The sequence below is a fragment of the Ictalurus punctatus genome, chromosome 7 (genome assembly GCF_001660625.3).
Source record: "Ictalurus punctatus breed USDA103 chromosome 7, Coco_2.0, whole genome shotgun sequence".
Lineage (NCBI taxonomy): Eukaryota > Metazoa > Chordata > Actinopteri > Siluriformes > Ictaluridae > Ictalurus > Ictalurus punctatus.
The window spans coordinates 23,080,232-23,098,995 of record NC_030422.2 but is presented as its reverse complement, the minus strand read 5'-3'; the positions used below and the strand labels follow the sequence as shown (position 1 = coordinate 23,098,995).

At 38.4% G+C, this 18,764-nt stretch overlaps 2 protein-coding genes across 5 annotated transcripts; both read right to left on the bottom strand.

The window, feature by feature from the left end:
- Positions 1-66: 66 nt before the first annotated feature.
- Positions 67-12,530, bottom strand: ugt5g1 (UDP glucuronosyltransferase 5 family, polypeptide G1). 4 transcript variants are annotated; one of them, XM_017473243.3, is made up of 2 exons: positions 4,583-4,843; positions 67-3,608 (listed from the first exon to the last, which is right to left on the bottom strand). In XM_017473243.3, the coding sequence occupies exons 1-2, from the start codon at positions 4,701-4,703 to the stop codon at positions 2,014-2,016; spliced, it is 1,716 nt and encodes a 571-aa protein (XP_017328732.1). In that variant the 5' UTR covers positions 4,704-4,843; the 3' UTR covers positions 67-2,013. The 4 variants fall into 4 exon arrangements, 3 of the variants coding, with proteins under 3 accessions (XP_017328732.1, XP_017328734.1, XP_017328733.1); XM_017473245.3 differs by lacking the exon at positions 4,583-4,843 and adding an exon at positions 12,306-12,499 and having other exon boundaries at positions 69-3,608; XM_017473244.3 differs by having other exon boundaries at positions 72-3,608; positions 4,453-4,833.
- Positions 12,531-16,265: 3,735 nt separating this feature from the next.
- LOC108267307 (cornifelin homolog) lies at positions 16,266-18,308 on the bottom strand. The gene is made up of 4 exons (XM_017471312.3): positions 18,256-18,308; positions 17,692-17,802; positions 17,140-17,294; positions 16,266-17,022 (listed from the first exon to the last, which is right to left on the bottom strand). The coding sequence occupies exons 2-4, from the start codon at positions 17,792-17,794 to the stop codon at positions 16,897-16,899; spliced, it is 384 nt and encodes a 127-aa protein (XP_017326801.1). The 5' UTR covers positions 17,795-17,802; positions 18,256-18,308; the 3' UTR covers positions 16,266-16,896.
- Between the last annotated feature and the right edge of the window lie 456 nt (positions 18,309-18,764).

The window sequence follows — 18,764 nt, the reverse complement described above, 5'->3', positions numbered from 1 at the left end:
TAATTAATTAATTAATGAAGTAATTAATTAATTAATTATTTAATTAATTAATTGTTTTTTTATTGTATTTTTTTCAAAGTAAAATCTATCTTTTGTGAAGATAGATCCTAGAGGATAGTAATGAAATGTTCATAGAGGATAGAGATGAAAGCATGGCTTTAATGCATGCTGAGATGATCAGGGATCTTAGTACCAGAGAGTGGAAAAAGACTATTGGGGAATCAAGTGATGTCTATCCTCATTGCTGATCCAGTAAATACTGAAATTTATTGGTTTCTATTGATTTAATATTTTTAAATCCTTTACTTCAATATCCATTAATATAATGAATAAGCGGTCCTGGACAAATGTCTTCATATTGACCTCTGCTTAATTTGTACTGCCTTTTTTTTGTATATACAGTGGGGGAAATAAGTATTGGACGTGTCAACATTTTTTCATTAAATATATTTCCAATGAGGCTATTTACATGAAATTTTCACCAGACATCAGTATTAACTCAAGAAATCTGGAAAAATAAGGAATTCACAACATTAAAATCCATAAATAAAGTTATGTGTAATAAAGTGGAATGACACAGGAAAAAAGTATTGAACACGCTAACTGAAATTTATTTGGTACTTAGTGGAGAAGCCTTTGTGTTTAATAACAGATTCAAGACACTTATTGTATTCAGGTGTGATTTTGGCCCATTCTTCTAAACATATTGTCTTTAAACCTTGTTCAATTGGATTCAAGTCAGGTGATTGACTGGGCCATTCTAACGCCTTGATTTATTTTCTCTGAAACCAACTGAGAGTTTCCTTTGCTGTATGTTTTGGATCGTTGTCCTGCTGGAAGCTCAACCCACGTCTCATCTTCATCATCCTGATGGATGGCAGCAGATTTTTCAAAAGAATCTCCTGGGAAAGGGCTCCATTCATCGTTCCTTCAATTATATGAAGTCTGCAGTATTATGTGATGAAAAAGAGCCCCACACCATGATGCTTTCCCCTCCAAACTTCACTGTTGGTATAGTGTTCTTAGGGCGATGTGCAGTGCATCTCCAAAAAGTAAAATTTTGCTCTTGTCTGACCAGACTAGACTCTCCCAGTATTTCTCTGTGACGATGGCACCTGCTGCCTCCAAGCGTTTCTGAAGCTCTTTCTGAGCGGTCCTTGGCTCTTGGGCTACTCTTCTGACTCCCTGGTCAGAAATCTTGTGATGAGCTCCTGTGCGTTCATGACGGAGTGATGTTGCTTCCACTTGTGAATAATGGCCCCAGTGGTGCTTACTGGAGGATTCAGAAGTTTTGAAATACGTCTGCATCCAATTCCATCAATATGTTTCTCAACAATACGGTTGTGAAGGTCTTGGGAGAACTCTTTGCTTTTACCCATCATGAGATGTTTCTTGTGTGACACCTTGGTAATGAAAAGCCTTTTTATAGAACATGAATTTACTAACCCAGCTGATATCAATGTGCACAGATGGGGGTATAATTACTTACAGATTTCAACTATTTTCGCGTGTTCAATACTTTTTTCCTGTGTCATTTCACTTTATTACACATAACTTTATTTATAAATATTTGTTTTGAAGACTGCCAATATATTTATTTGTGATAAAAAAAATATTTTTCATATGATCTCATATGCACAATTTCATCTTTTGTGTTTTGTTTGTTTTCTGACTTGTAAATAAATGATGCATACTGATTTGATATGATTAAAAGCAAATTTTATTCCAAGTCATGTACATTGTAATGAGTACAAATGACACTAGAAGTGAAATTATTTTTGATCAATCAGGAAAACCTTTAAGGCTGTAATGAAGATTATGTAACAAACACAATTTCTAGTGGTCTTAGCTCTTATATGATCTACTTTGAAAGGGTAGCAATATTAGTTATCACAGTTAGTGCACAACATAAAAAAGTGCTTACCCAAAATCAACAACAACAATAATAACAATAAAAAACCCAACAACCCCAAACACATATTTCTGCTTGTCTGTGAATGCCTCAGGTTCAGTTCACTCAACCTTTTGCTTCCTGTATGGCGTACAACAAAGAAATTTAACAAGATATACCAAGGCCCAGAGTACAGCTAAAATTATTACCAACAGAAAACCTACGACATCTAGATTGTGGTAGGAGTACCAAGGAAGACTGCTACCTTCTGAGTACAGGTGTTGAGCTCCTTTGTGCCTGATGACATACTCAATCCAGAAAGTAGCACTGTCTAGAGGAGAAAAGGGCTGATCACGGTGAAGCTCTGAGAGCTCCTGAATGTTGCTTTTGTAAGATGGATTCTTAATGACATCCTTGAGGGCTTCAAGGAATTCTTTAGAAGTCAACGTGCTGACCTCAAGCACACGGGCTGCACCTCGGGTTTCCAGTCTGATTGCATTGTCAAACTGATCAAAGAGAAGTGGCAGAAGCAACACAGGAATCCCATGGTAAATAGCTTCGTAGATGCCATTTGTGCCACCATGAGACACAAATGCACATGTTTTTGGGTGCCCCAGGAGATTATTTTGAGGAAGCCATTCAAGAAGCAACGTGTTGTTACCCAGAGATGAAGGTCGATCACCCACATACCTCCATATAACTTTTTGAGGTATCTTAGCAAAGGCAGCTGCAATGGCTTCTGTGATATGTTTGGGAAGGGCGGTGACCATGACTCCCAGGGACATAACCACCACACCATGCTCCCCAGAACTTTGCATAAACTCCTCCAGCTCTGTAACAATGGGTTCAGCCGGGCGACACTGGAACCCACCTATGTAGACTACATTAGGCATGCTAGGGCGTGGGTACTCAAAAATAAAGTCAACACGCATCAACCAAATATCTGCTGAGCGCTGCATGCTGAGAAGATCTGATCCTGGTGGAAAGTGCCTCTTGAGCAATTCTTCATAAATGGGGAGGATAACAAATTGCTCCTGGAGGAGGCTGACCATATATCGAAGGAAGTTCTCGGTCCTCTGCAGGAAGTCCATCCTGTCTCTAAACAATGAGTTGTACATCGGAACATAAGATGGTGTCGATGGAGCAATGGCCATATGTGCATCTCCTGCATTGAGCCAGCGTACATTATACACCAAGGGTAAATGGAGATAGTGGGCCAGGAGAACCCCAGCAGGGAAAGCAGGGTCAGTGAGCATTAGGTCAAACTTAGAATCTTGCAGTTTTCCCATCAGTGCTGAGTCATCCAATATGGTAGAGATAATACTAAGGGTTACACCGTGGAATATCTTCAACATGGTCATCACATCCTTCTGCTGTTCAAAAAAGCGCAGGATTGGTGTCATCCTACGTAAAGACAGTGACCGCTCTAACAAGGTCTCAAATATCCCCCTGCTAGCATCTTCTGTGCTAGTGAGGTTAACACTAATGAATGTGTAGAGAGAAGATCTGTCATGAATATACCAGCTTCTGGAAGAATGTACCACTGTCAGACTGTGTCCGTGGGCATGCAACTCCTTGAGTATGACCTGCATATTCACCCAGTGGCTGCCATCTTCTGGAAACACTAAGATTCGACCACCATTGCAATAGCCAGTCACAACAAGTATGCAGGAGAAGAAGAGTAGCCGATTTGCATTCACTCCCATGTTCCAGAAAGCTGAGAAAAGCAGAGGGAACAAAGAGCAAATGTTACACCAAGTTAAGACTGAGCTCAGACATATCAAACTAGATCTATTACATAGCTACACACAGATGCCTGTTATGAAGTCATACTTTCATTGTGCTCATTTAGATCTTGATGTAGCTCCTAAATATGTTATCTTATCTAATTTTTTTTCCCCTGTCAGAAAACACTGTCATTAATGGTAAGTGAGTCACAGGGTAAGAACCATACAGTTATTGCTGAGATCGCATAAAGACATCTGTACAAGTTCAACTCCGATTACTCAGAGCGTCCAGAGATATACATAAAAAAACACCATTAGATACACTGTGTAGTGCACCACTGGTGTCCTATTCTCGGTACGGTACACTCTGATCTGAGAAAACATGCTGATATCTTGATGAAGAGAAACAGGGAGAGTCTCCTTTACCAGTTCAACGTCTTCCGCTTATATCAAGTTTCATATTCATGTCCTTGACAGAAACTTTTTTCCTCCCATAAGCACACATTTTCCACAAACTGTTTTCCATTTCCATTATATTTTGGTATATTTATCAGGTGCTACTAGATAAAAAAAATATCCAGGAGACACACAACAGCAAATGTCCAGGTCTTAAGACAATATTACTACCCTGATTTACTAACTGAGATATAAATTACATTAGCCATTTCCATAACATTTTAATAACATCAGCATTCACCTGCAATTGACTGTAACAGCTATTAGATTGAACATAAAGACATTAGATTTAGCATACGCACAGTATGCCTGGAAACTACACATTACTTAGTAAGACAGGAAATACCAGACTTCGAGGGTGAGGTGGTTGTACTATACCTGTTTTGTATCACTGATAATTCCTGACTCTTCAGTTACTTGTAGCAAACCCGATCAAACCAACTTTGAAATGTCCAGATCTAGCCGTAAACCTCCACAGGCATGCAGTACGTTTTGAAGACATACTCACAGCAGGCAGACTGTTTCCAAGTCACCCGTCTGCAGGCTCTGTGTAACATGAGATCCAAATTGACCTGGATTATGTGGTCACGCATTAACATGTCGTAATCATGTGGAATGCAAATGATCATGTGAAATCTTCTTCCTGGCTCTTTTCTCTTTGTGTGTCTCAAGTCATTGATTTATACTCAGTGATTCATTTGAAATTGGGACACGAAACAAAAAGTGCCAGTGGAAGACAAAGAAGTCTGTTTCCCCATCACAGTAGCCCAGGAGAGATTTGTGGGTGCCAAAAACATTTTAAGCACATCTCTTTTTTCTCTCATGTCTCTTACAGACTAGAGCTAGGCAAGTAAATATTTTATTCTTATGTACAATATAAAAAGTACAATCAAACAAACAAAAAGAAAAACACTGAATGAAATAACTTTTATTAAGCTGTATGTTTTTTTTTAAATTTCTTTATTTAGTTTCTTGAAATAAGCTGACTGTGGGATTTTGCATGAAAATCCATCAGCATAGATATTTTTAGGCATTCAGGCCTGTGAAAACCTAATGCCAAAATCTGGAAGTAATACACCAAAGAATTTTTATTATGTTTGAATACGTCATCATATTGACTGATAGGCAGCATGGTCCATTATGGTATAGTCAAGCAACTCCTTCAATGAGGTGTTGCTTCAAGATGATAAAGTAATAGTAAAAGTAATAGAATAAAATGTTATTTTGGAGCAGCATGGTAGTACAATAAGCTCAAGGGTCTAGGATTTGGTCCTGAGTCTCTGTGGAGTTCAGCATATTTTCTTTATTCTGTTTTCTTTTCACTTCCCCAGTACATTCTGGTAACTATGCATGAATGAGTGTGCGATGCCCTGTGACTGACAGGGGTATTATGCCTTGTGCCCAGTATTTCTGCCTTCAGATCATAGTCTACTTATAGAATGTACCTGTTTTCTTTCAGTAAGCTGTCAGAGATAACAGAGACAAAGAAAACATTGAGCTCAAGCAAGTTATATTATATTAGGAGCCAAGCCGGTTTGTTTATTGTTTATAGGACTGTTTAGACTTTGTGGCACCACACAGTCCCCAGCCAATGAACGATTCATCCATGGTGATCTGTTTCAGATGGAGTGTTCTGATTGTGCTGCTCCCATGCTCCTACCATGAACAATTGTGACATGGTGGCTAGCATTCTGAATGAGCATAGCGTCACACTGATGAATTATCTGGCCTGCTTTGGTACTAGGGAGCTTTTTTCTGAGTGCACAATAATATGTTCAAGAGGTATAGATAGCCTGCTCCATGGTGGGGGCACATAGGAGCCAATTAACCAATTATGGCGGTATCCTTATCCTTGTCTCTGGCAATTTCAATTCAATTCAATTCAATTTTATTTGTAAAGCGCTTTTTACAATAGACATTGTCTCAAAGCAGCTTTACAGAAATATCAACATGGTATACAGATATTAAAGGTGCAAATTTATCCCAACTGAGCAAGCCACTGAGTGGCGACGGTGGCAAGGAAAAACTCCCTAAGATGTTTTAAGAGGAAGAAACCTTGAGAGGAACCAGACTCAGAAGGGAACCCATCCTCATCTGGGTAACAACAGTTAGTGTGAAAAAGTTCATTATGCATTTATATGAAGTCTGTATGGCAATCAAAGATGACATGGCTGTCTGCACACACAGTACTGCAGAGAGGCCCAAGAGTACTTTAAATTGCAATGCCTGTCCTTGGAAGACAAAACTTAAAGAGCACCCTTACACAACAGGAAAATATGAATGATGTAGAACCACAGGCAAGAGCAAATCTTGTGGGTGCACAGAATGAATAACATCTGATAGCTTTAAGCAATTGGAGGACTTGTTGTAATCTATTCAGCCCTGACAAATCTGATGGAAACCACTGTCCTTTCTCTGGACTAGGACGTACATTGCATAGTACCCTTTGTTCTGAACTGCAGAATCTACAGTTTCTATTGGGCCACTGTCCAAAAGGGAACAAATTACTTAGAACAAAGTGTCAAACCTGATGGGGTCTGAACTTGACGAGGCCCTGAGCCCCCCAAAAGTTTGTGAGTGGATGGTGGAAATAAAGTTTGTACCCCGTGACATTGTCATCAGGAACCTAACGTCCAATGTAGTCACTGCACAATGAGAAATGTTTTTAGCTGTATAGCATCCTTCATGGGTAGACTAAGTTATTAAACTTGTGAGGCCAATGTCTAAGGTTTCTGGCAGCTGAGGATAAACAACAGATATGTGTCTGTTTTCTAAGTATTAACCATCTTAGAGAAGCATTCACCAGTTCGGACATACCTTGCGATGACTGACATTGTTTTAGACACTGATTCAGAGTTGAATTAAGTGCTGTGTAAGTCCTAAATGGAGAGAGTCAAACTCTGAGGTCCCTAGCAGGTTCTAGGGACCCTGTTTATCCCATGGGCCAGGCTCCAAACAGCACCCCACCACTAAAGAGTTCTGTGATGTCTACCCATGAAGGATGCTATACAGCTAAAAACATTTCTCATATGGCAGTGACTACACCAGACTGGTAGTTCCTGATGACAAAGTCCATTTAGGGCTTGCACATCTTTGTACACTTGCATAGTGTAATATTCAACTCTGAATCAGTGTCTAAAACAATGTCAGTGTTGCTGCACAGTCAGCTCAGGGGACGTTCGAATCGGTGAAAGCTTCACTAAGATAGCTAATGCTGAGGCGGCAGACACATAGCTGTTGTTTAGACATTGGCCTCACAAGCTTAATTCCTGTAAGATAGCCTATTAGTCATTCGGAGACCAGGCTGTGTATTGTATTCAACTGGTTCATTCTGCATGCTCCTTGTGGTTAGCCACTGAGATAGTTGGCTTTCAAAATGCAGAATCATGTTGTCAATCAGCAGAACCACTTGAATGCACTAACAATCTGGTTAACATAGTAGGCTAATTATGTCTCCAAACACTATCAGTGCTTTTCACTGGCACAGTTATGCTTCTGCTACACCATCAGGTATTCTTAGAGATAAAAACTAGGTTTGTTTCACAACAGATCAGTGTTTAAAAAAAACAACAACAAACAATAAAATAATATTATATATATAGTAGAAAATACATTATAGCTGAATTTGTGAGCACAGACCATGCTTTCAACTGAGAGTGTTTGTAGAAATGTCAAAGGGAACTCTGGGAACTTTGAGTTCTTGATTAATTCTATTTCTCATTAGACAGCCAGGCCCCCCACTAAAGATTCCTGAGTATGAGTTATTGAATAGTACAGGGGAGACAGGGAGGTGGTGGGTGTGGAAACTTTGTCACTAGTAGAGAAAGATAGAGCTACGACTTAATAGAAAATTAAATGGAGTTAAGTGGAAGAATGTGGAGCTTCACGTGTGGTCTTTCTACCAAATTTCAGCTATATCATAACTCAAAAGAGTGCCATTATGGTGTGTGTGTGTGTGTGTGTGTGTGTGTGTTTCTTCTTTATTGCTATTTTTATTGCCATGGTGAGAAGTATGGAAGAGAAAGAGAGGAGCCAAAAGAAAAACAAAAGCTGGTTTAATAGGGATTACATAGACAATGCATGAGTCAGACCTTGGGCCTTATCACCAAGCTCCAGCTTCCTCTCCTTCTCTCTGTATTGCTCCTTTCTACTCATATCAAGCAGGTACAACAATTTCCTGCCCTATGCAATGCAGGCCGGTAGGAGAACTGGATATCCCTAAGGATTATACTATTGTGGCTCCTAATGGTTTGAATTATTCCAAAGACCTGTGGTACTGCCATGCCTAAGTCATACATTGAAAGAGTAAATAACATTTTTATGTGTATGAAAATGATTCATAATATTACAATGGCAATGTAAGATTTTACTGTTTTACATGAAGATAGTTTTGCCATTTTGTACACCATATTATCATTATCAGTCTCACATGTACGTACAGTTGCAATCAACATTATTCAACCCCATTGCAAATCAGGTTTATCGTCAAAATTCGATGAACAAATCAAACAAAAGCAATTGAAATAGTTCAACACAATGAATGCTTCAAGTGATTTCCCCAAATTCAACTGAAAATGCAACGTATAATGATTTCTCCAGTTTCAAAATTATTCAACCCCCTGAATAGAATCCCTCACAACAGCACAAATATGCAAAGCAGGTGTTGTCTCAAGCACACCTGATGCAGCTAATCAAGGGCTTCATTAGTTGTATCAGGTGTGCTTGAGCTGGAATACATGAAATACCTGAATTATTTATTTTCAAATAAATGAAATACCTGAAAATTAAGCTATCAATGGCTGCAACAAGATTTCTGAGTAGGCAGGTTGTGAAAAACCCTTGAGTGACTGCAAAAGTCCTGCATTAAGACTTGGTAGTAACAGGCACTGAGGTTTTAGTGAGCACAGTAAAGCATGTACTAAACGCAGAAGGTTTCCATGCCAGAACTCCAAGACGTATTCCACTACTGATCCAAAAGCACAAGAAAACTTGGCTCAAAATCATATAAATAAGCCTCAGAAGTTTTGGGATTCAGTTCTGTGGACAGATGTTCTGTGGAGTGATGAAACAGAACTGGAAATTTTCAGCATGATGGCTCAGCGGTATGTCTGGAAGACGAAGAATGAAGAAAGAACACTGTCCATAGTTAAACATAGTTGGGGCTCGGTGATGCTCTGGGGCTGCTTTGCATCCTCTGGTACTGGAAACCTGCAGCGTGTGGAAGGCAAGATTGATTTATTGACGTATCAGGAAATCCTAGGAGAAAACCTCATGGTGTCTGTGAGGAAGCTGAAGCTTGGGAGTCATTGGACCTTTCAACAGGACAGTGATCCCAAGCGTACCTCAAATTCCACCAAGGCTTGGTTGCAGAAAAAGTCCTGGAAGATTCTACAGGGCCATCACAGTCACCTGACTTGAACCCCATAGAAAATCTCTGGTGGGATTTGAAGAAGGCGAATGCAGCACGCAAACCCAAGAATATCACTGAACTGGAGTCCATTGCTCATGAGGAATGGGATAAGATTCCTCAGGAACGCTGCCAGAAGCTGGTGTCTGGCTATGCATCTCGTTTGCAGTAGGTCATAAAAGCAAAAGTGTGCGCTACTAAGTAATAAAGATGCTTACCATGAAGGGACTGAATAATTTTGAAGCTAGAGAAGTCATTATAAGTTGCATTTTCAGATGAATTTGGGGAAACCACTTGAAGCATTCGTTGTGTTGAAATATTTCAATTGCTTTTGTTTGATTTGTTCATTGCAAATAGCTGAAAGTCTGTACATTTTGAAAATAAACCTGATTTGCAATGGGGTGGGGGTTGAATAATTTTGATTGCAATTGCATAGGTATTAAACTATATACACTATAATAAATGAGAGTACAAATGGTAGATTTTTGTAAATGTCATATACAGGCGGTAACAAAATACATATAAGGAACAAACACACATGGATTTTTGTTAATAATTTTTTTGGTGAGCATGCCCTTTTAATTAAGTTAGATTTTCTTTAAAGCGCAAGTTACAGCCTTGATGTCTGTATAATTATTATCCTATTTCATTAAAAGGAAAAAGATTGATGAAATTTGAGATTGAATTAAAATCTCAATGCATGGGCTAAGACATCTAGCTAGACTCACAGCTTTGGGCATATGGATAGTTAAAAATAGATATTTTATGTATACCTACAAATATTCCTAATATATGTATTAGGCTATTCATTTATGGTCCACTTAAAATAATATATGTAAATGCTCTAAAATGAAATGAGCAGTTTGTAACTTTTAATAACTGCAAACTTAAATTGCAATGAATACAGTCACTCTCTAACTCACTTTCCCCCTTTTCCCCAAAACAATCCAAACTTCTTTCTTTAAATTTATAATAAATTCTGCTGCAATGCATCTCTTCCAACTATGAGCAATCAGTGACAATGTTAACACTAGGTGAACACACTATTACAAAAAAAAAAACCATTGTGTACTATTTAGTTGAAACATTTTAATGTTCAGGCTTCACCCCAAATGGTTGGTGGTTACGTGATTGGTCTTGACCACAGGAGGAGATGCAATGTATGCTGCCTGGGCATTGACAATAGTGCAGGGAGCATGGCGTCTCTGGGGCTATCTGGCACCCAGATCACACATTGCATAAGTTGGAGTACAGGCGATCACTGGCCAGATCACTACAGATAGGAACACAAGCAGATTGTTTATTTATAATGAATTTTTAATTAATTTCACTTTTGTTACTTCTATACCATAATTTTGACTTTGACACCAGGACTTAGAATCACATCCAATGCCAAAAAAAGTTAAAATGAATAAATTTAGGTCTTGGTGTAAGTCTCAAATTTCTGTCCTGAATGTGTTCTCAAAGGAAAAATTTCAAAACTTATAATAATATTGCAATCACTTCAGATGTAAAACAAAACAAAAAACATAACTTCAACTTGGAAAATTTTGGGAATTACAAATAGGAATTTTGGGAACATTCTGACATCCCTGATATCTCCAACCCAACCCAGAAGTGAAGTGTAGTGAAGACAGTTCACTGCATAAACATGCCCTGTCTCTAATAGGTATTTTAGTATATATTTTTAGTTTGTGATGAATTCCTAATGTTATTATACATTGCACCACCAACGCTATTAAAGATTATGAAGAAATAATATAACCATAATAATGTTTAATTATTATACCTTCCAGAAAAATCAGAAAAGTTTGCACACACTAACAGAATCCACCGGATGCTACAGTGCTGCTGCGAGTCAAACTGGGATCCTTTAAGTGGCATTTCAATATAATCCTGTATGATTTTCTAAGCTACTTGCTACGTACACTCACCAGAAGCACCAACAGTCAGTATGTTTACATGGACAACAATAATTCTATATTAACCCGATTAAGACAATACTCTGGTTAAGAAACTAGCATGTAAACAGCGATTACTGATTACCTTAATCTGACTAAAGTCATACTTAAAGTAAACACAAATAGAATTAAGACATGTGGAGTGTTCCTATTTTAGTCACATTATCAAAGTGCATTATAGACATGTACACACCTTAATCACACTATTAACGTTGTGTGGGAGTTTTCACCACATTTTGCGACAGGACACATACACACAGCAGCACAAACAAGAGAGCATGGCTGCATCTGAAACTGTGTACTTACCTACTATATATAGTAGGTGAAATACATGTATCTCGGTTACTATATAGTAGGTAAATACGTGGTTTTGGACGCAGCCCATGGCTTCAAGCAGTCGACTATTTGAACGTATAGCATGACAAATAATTAACTGCACTTGAAGCTTTCGTAAAATTAAAAATGTAACACCCAAAACTGTATATGGTACCATAACGATGATGAACTGTATGTCGATACGTGAAATTCTGGAGTGAATGTCGGACGGCGTGGCGTGAGGACGTAATGACGTGTGCCATTAATCTCCCTATGTTCTATAACATGTAAAACCTGAACATGAAAGGAATATTCTAAAAGCAACTCATGTATACACCTTAATCACAATATTGGTCAAAATTAGATTAATGCTGTCCATGTAAACATAGTCACTGTCTGCTACGTTCTTCCAAGCTTCATTTTTCTTCCTAATATCTCTATACACATTTTCGGATTCCTGCTTCCATTTTTATGTGTCAGACAGTAAAAAGGAACAAACTGCAGCTAGTAAGTTATGAGTAGGTATGAGTAGGTACTTTATACTTTACCATGTCATGCTGAATTGTCATAGAATTGAGAAAATCTCTATTCAAAAGTTGCTTGTAGTGCTGCAGCATTGTTGGTTGCTGCTGTCACTGAAATTGTAGCTCTGTTTGGCCATGTGCATTGAAAAGGAATGGTCTTCTGTTGCTCTGTGCTCATGCTAGTGTGAATGTAAGGTTTAGACTTTTGTCTTTAGCCCAAAGGCACATACAACCCACATACAACAAGCCAGATATATTAGAGCAGGAGTGTCCAATCTTATACAGAATGGGCTGGTTTGAGTGCAGGTTTACATTCCAACCAAGCAGAAGCCACACCTGGGTCTACTGAAAGCCAAGATCAACTGATTAAACAGGTAGAATCAGGTGTGGCTCCTGCTTGAGTTGAATGAAAACCTGCACTCACACCAGCCTTTGCAGATATGATTGGACACCCCTGTATTAGAGGGATGCTAAGATAATCCAACAAGGGTAGACAAAAACGTTCCCTAAAGTCATATGTCATATTGCAGACAAACACCATACAAGAACAAATTACAGAGAGTAGTGAACCAAAGCAGGAATTCATTATGCATAGTCCAACAACATTTCCTACAGATATGAAAATAAATTTAATTTTAAGCTAGAAAGATTGATTTCAACTTGTTTCCTAAATTCCATAACACAGCTGATTGGGCATTTGAAAGGTTTAAAAGTGTACATTTAAATTAAATGTGATAGAACAGGGAAAACTACAACTTTCACATTTTTTTGATCTGTTGCTCATTCAGTTTAACAGGGAAGCACAGTATGTTCTGAGGAAAGCACTATCTGTTCTATTCTGCATGCATGAGCACACAGGCGCCTGAGGATGGCTAGTGTCACTGTGAGCAACAGGAGAGAGAAAGTATGCCATCTCTCTCAACCCGGAAGCACAATTTTGCTCTCACATCGTCAAGATTTGAACTCGTGATTTCTGGTTGATACGGCGCCACACAGCAGGCCCCTTCTTTTTACTTTTAATATTCCAGTTTCCACCCTAGTCACAAAACATGCAGGTAGATGGATTGTCTGTACTAAATTTCCCCAAAATATGAATGTGTGAATAAGAGTACATAGAGTTCCATTCAAGGTGTTTTCAAGACCTTGCATCCAGTGTTCCCAGTATATGTGTGACCATAACTAGGATAACATGCTTACTGAAGATGAATAAATGAATGTAGACTGTGATTAGAATTTACATGACCCATAAACACGATATACAGTGGTGTTTGAAAAGTTTGTGAACTCTTTTCAATATTTCTACATAAATATGACCTAAACATCATCATATTTTCAAACAAGTCCTAAAAGTAGATAAAGAGAATCCAATTAAACAAATGAGACAAAAATATTATACTTGGTCATTCATTTATTGAGGAAAATGTTCCGATATTACATATCTGTGAGTAGCAAACGTATGTGAATCTCTAGGATTAGCAGTTCATTTGAAGGTGAAATTAGAGTCAGGTGTTTTTCAATAAATGGGATTTATTTTAATTAAAGAACAGGGATCTTTCTATGTCTGATCTTCACAACACATGCTTGTGGAAGTGTATCATGGCATGTGTCACGAGTTCCCCTTTAAGCAGCGTGCTGTGGAGCATGTGAGCGTGTACGCGTGCACGAGCAGGTGCGCGAGCACCTACTTTTCCCTTGTTGACAATCGTGACATTTCGACACGTGCATTTGGTTATGTTTCTGTTATGTCTCCTCCCTATTCTGTCATTAGTTGTTGTTTCATGTGTGTCTGAATTGCCCTCAGCCGTCAGCAATTACAACGCTGATTATGTCCGCATATATACCGAGCGCCTCCCAGCACACAACGCGGAACATTGAGTTAGATAGTAGATTAGTTTAGAGTCCGTACAATACACAGCCACAGCCACAGCCACAGCCACCGCCACCGCCACAGCCACCGCCACAGCCACCGCCACAGCCACCATGTTTCGATTCTTAGTTCATGTCATGTTTAGGTTCGTTAGTTTAGTTCATGCTGGTTTCTCCGCTACCAGTCCCTCGCTGTAGCTTATGTTTTATGTTTTGTATCTCGACCCTATTTTCTGTGGCCACGACCTTGATTCCTACCTAGCCCTGTGTATGCTTGTTTGCCGATCGCCTGAACTTTGCATGTTACTGGATTACGTTTGTGGATCACGTTTTGGATTTGTCTGCCTGTCTCTCTCTTAAATAAGACCTGCTCATCCTGCGCTTGCATCCATCCTGAACTTCCTCACGTCACGAAATGTGACAGCATGAACAAAGGAGATTTCTAAGGACCTCAGAAAAAGAGTTGTTGAAGCTCACCAGGCTGTAAAAGGTTACAAAACCATCTCTAAAGAGTTTGGACTCCACCAATCCACAGACAGACAGATTGTGTACAAATGAGGGAAATTCAAGACCATTATTACCCTCCCCAAGATGGGTAGCCTGGGATAGGCTCCAGGCTTCCCCGTGACCCTGAAGGAAGGATCATGGCATGTGCGGTATAGAAGATGCGGTATAGAAGATGGATGGATGGATGGATGGATGTTTTGGAAAAATGTTTTGTTGGATGGATGAGAACAAAATAGAGCTGGAATGCAAAAATACTGAATTCCAGCATAAGAACCTTATCCTGTCTGTGGTGGTGGTGGTATCATGGTTTGGGCCTCTTTTGCTGCATCTGGGCCTGGACGACTTGCCATCATTGATGGAACAATGAATTCTGAATGATACTAGTGAATTATAAAGGAAAATGTCAGGACACCTGTCTGTGAACTGAATCTCAAGAGAAAGTGGGGCATGCAGCAAGACAACCACCCTAAGCACACAAGTCATTCTACCAAAGAATGGTTAAAGAAATATAAAGTTAATGTTTTGAAACCCGTTCTAAAAATAATCAATTCTTTCCTTAGCACTGGCTATGTACCTAAATCATTTAAACTAGCAGTTATCAAAACCCTGATTAAAATACCTGACATTGACCCCTGTCAACTGTCCAGCTATAGACCAATATCAAATCTGCCCTTTTTCTCCAAGACCTTGGAAAAGGTTGTAGCACAGCAGCTATGCTCATACCTACATAGGAATAACATACATGAAATGTATCAGTCAGGATTTAGACCTCATCATAGCACAGAGACAGCGCTGGTTAAAGTGGTAAACAACCTACTACTGGCCTCTGATCAGGGTTGTCTCCTTGCTTGTGTTACTTGACCTTAGTCAAATAGGTCAAATTCTTCAAAATTTGATTTGTCCCTTGAAGGTCTTATGTAGAACCCTTTCAGAAAAGATTCCTGTACAATGCCTTTAGGAAGCATATTTAAAGGCGTTTTCAGAAGTGACAAACTCACAGACATGGCACTGATCAAAGCAGTCACAGATGCCTGTGGTCCACTGGTTTGAATTAACACAAAGAAGTGGTGTGGACTGAGGCTGTTGAAGTATCAGACTCGGTGCAAAAAGACCATTGTACTGTTTCAAAGCTGAAAATTCAAAATGTAAAATAAAAGAATGTGTCTGTTTGCATTTTGCCTCTTTTCCAATATCACTGCGTAATGTTGTAGATCTCTTTATAGTAAACGTTGTAAATAATTGTTTTAGAGAGAAAAGACCATACCCCATAATCCACAAAGGAAACATTCACATATGAGGTAAAAAGGGATAATGAATTGCACAGTATATTGATAGAAAAAAAATAGAAATGCTCTCCCCTTACCCGCAACCTCCTAGCTGTTACTGCGTGTAATTGTGTCTCTACCATAGCCTCATAATAAGAAAGTAAATGGTCTCCTGGAGTATCTGAATATGAACAAAGAACTTGGTTTAAAAAAAAAATCTCCATTCCTCAGTGTCCTCAAATTCTTCAAATTTCTCAAGGTTCTGAAATATCATTGCCACTGACTGTATAGAAGTCTTACACAACAACAAATGTCCTTTTTGTTTAGAGAAATGTATTTATTGATAATTACTTCAAAAGCACACATTTACATCAATTGAAGCACAACTTCATTTGAATCTTTATACACACAATTCTGTTATTATTTCCTTACATGCTTTCAGTGATGAGAGTGAGGCAGACATGCCTTAAAATATGAGTACGTGTATGTGATAACAGTATAGTAAGTATGGTAAGTATGTAATCATCATTACATTTAAAAAAAAATATTAAGAATAAAATCCTAGTGAAATGTACCATATTTAAAGTAGTCTTCAACTGAATTTTGTAATAGCCTTTTTAAACATCGCTGTAATAAATGCATTAACATGTAACATTTCTATACATGGAGAAAGTTGTTATCTGATCTATTATATGTGAGCTGCATTCCTCATCACTCCTGGAGCTGATGCCAAACAGTGATTAGACAGCATGCCACTCTCTTATCTGACTGAAAGAAAATAAACTGAACTTTTGGTTCAGTTTGTATGGGAGGGAGTGGTATTTGAGACTCTAGATTTCACCAGGATACACAAACATTCATGATTAGTTGTGGAACAAGGCATATGTGTTGCTAGGTAGAGATGCGGACTTCACTTGCTGATGATGGTAATGATGACAGTAAGGATAATGATGAGATGATGATGATGATGTGGGTCTTTAGCCCATTGGCCTGTTGTTCAGCAGGGTAACAGGATGAAGTCTGGCCTTCAACTCCCTCCTGATTTGACACCAGCTGCACGGGCCACAGAAGAAAGCATACACGCAGTCGTTGCAAATAGTGTCCTGAGAAGAGAAAGTTTATTCATTGTTTGTTATTATTAACAGTTTTTTGTTAATTGACAGCATTTAAAGTCATGAATTTAATGTTGACTAGCTGGAGAGTTACAAAAATAGGTTTACCGTAATCCCATAGCGTTTGCGTGTTGCCACCCTCATGGATAGTGTGGCCGGTGGGATGAGGCCGAACATATCCAGCAGAGGGAGGCAGAGACATTGTCCATGGTCTCGAGCTACGATGCAGGCGAAGCAAGGAAAGCACCACACCGAGAAACAGCCTGGACACACACACACACGGACACACACACACACACATATGATAAGATAAGATAAGATAAGATGATAAGATGTACCTTTATTGATCCCCTTATTGATCCTGAAATTCAAGTAGACAAAGCAGCACAAGTAGGAGGAGTAACATCAAAGAAAATAAAAGAATTTCCATAAATACCTATATATCAGAAATTGTATAAAATAAAATGAATAAAGTAGAAATAATAGGAATGATAAAATAGATCAGCAATCACACACACACACTTCATAAATGACTGTTGTATAATTAATCGTTTTAAGTGATAATTTGAATGTCTTTAAACCTTATTGCTACATTATGTGCCAGTACATTCATGTTAATACATAAAACCGGTGCCTAACAAACAACTTTAACAAACTTACATTCGTTGACGCTATCACACTCGCAGATGCTGGTGGTCCACTGGTCCGAGGCAGCTGTCACTGCAATTGGCCTTGGCTGCTGGATGACCATCTTGGTAGCCATACTGAAGACTTTATAACAGGAAAAACAAAAAAGACTTAAATATAAATATAAATAGACGGTAATTTATTATTTTATTTTATTTATTTTTTTTTTTTTAAAACCTGAGCATCTGTGAAATGCTTCAGGACTGCATCAACCTTTTTTTGTAATTAAATAAATAATAATTTTAAATAATTCAATACAATTTTAAAGCCCCATAAATGAAAGTAATGCACTATAATAATAACAATAACAACAACAGCAACAATAATAATAATAATAATAATAATAATAATAATAATAATTATTATTATTATTATTAGTAGTAGTAGTAATAATATTAATAGTAGTAGTAGTAGAATTACAGAGTAAAAAATTATAGTAAAAGCATTACGTTTCCTTAAAATAAATTGTAAAACAAAGGTCTATTACCCTAACCCATGACCCTTATCGCTCAGGTTTAAAGCTGTCTGCTGACTTACCTGTGAGATGAACCCCAGGAGAGGACTGAAAGGTGATTGTTGACTGGGCCACTTTATTTAGACAAAAAGGGCAGTGGCCAGGAATGCCATGATGCAATTTCCTTTTTCACGCAGAAAGGTCAACACAGGGACACGCAGACGTGTGAACACACTTGCGACCAGTCACGCACGCATATACATTCGCACGTCCTCCGGGATCACAGAAAAGCTGCTACGTGACTGGTTCAGCCAGACAGGTGCACATTAGTGATACAAAATCTGAACAATGCCAGATCAATAGATTGAGTAGGTCACAATGTTCTTACTCTGAAAGTCTAATACACTGAGATGCTTTAGCACATCTGCAAGTTTCATTAGATGTCAATGTAATCGTATGCTAAAGGTATGCAGCATTTTCATAGTCTGGAATCATTTCATGGATCGTTTTAGTTTTGTAATTTAAGTTAATTACTTGAACTTGAACTTGAACTTAATAGGAAATAACCCCAGCACCCGACTATATCACGTAT

Excerpts from the sequence above, each read along its gene's own strand:
- ugt5g1 (XM_017473243.3), bottom strand. The coding sequence starts at position 4,703 with ATGATCATTTGCATTCCACATGATTACGACATGTTAATGCGTGACCAC. Across the intron at positions 3,609-4,582 it reads TTGGAAACAGTCTGCCTGCT|CTTTCTGGAACATGGGAGTG; the intron begins GTGAGTATGTCT and ends TGCTTTTCTCAG.
- LOC108267307 (XM_017471312.3), bottom strand. The coding sequence starts at position 17,794 with ATGGCTACCAAGATGGTCATCCAGCAGCCAAGGCCAATTGCAGTGACA. Across the intron at positions 17,295-17,691 it reads GTGTGATAGCGTCAACGAAT|GCTGTTTCTCGGTGTGGTGC; the intron begins GTAAGTTTGTTA and ends GTGTGTGTCCAG. Across the intron at positions 17,023-17,139 it reads GCAAACGCTATGGGATTACG|GACACTATTTGCAACGACTG; the intron begins GTAAACCTATTT and ends TTCTCTTCTCAG.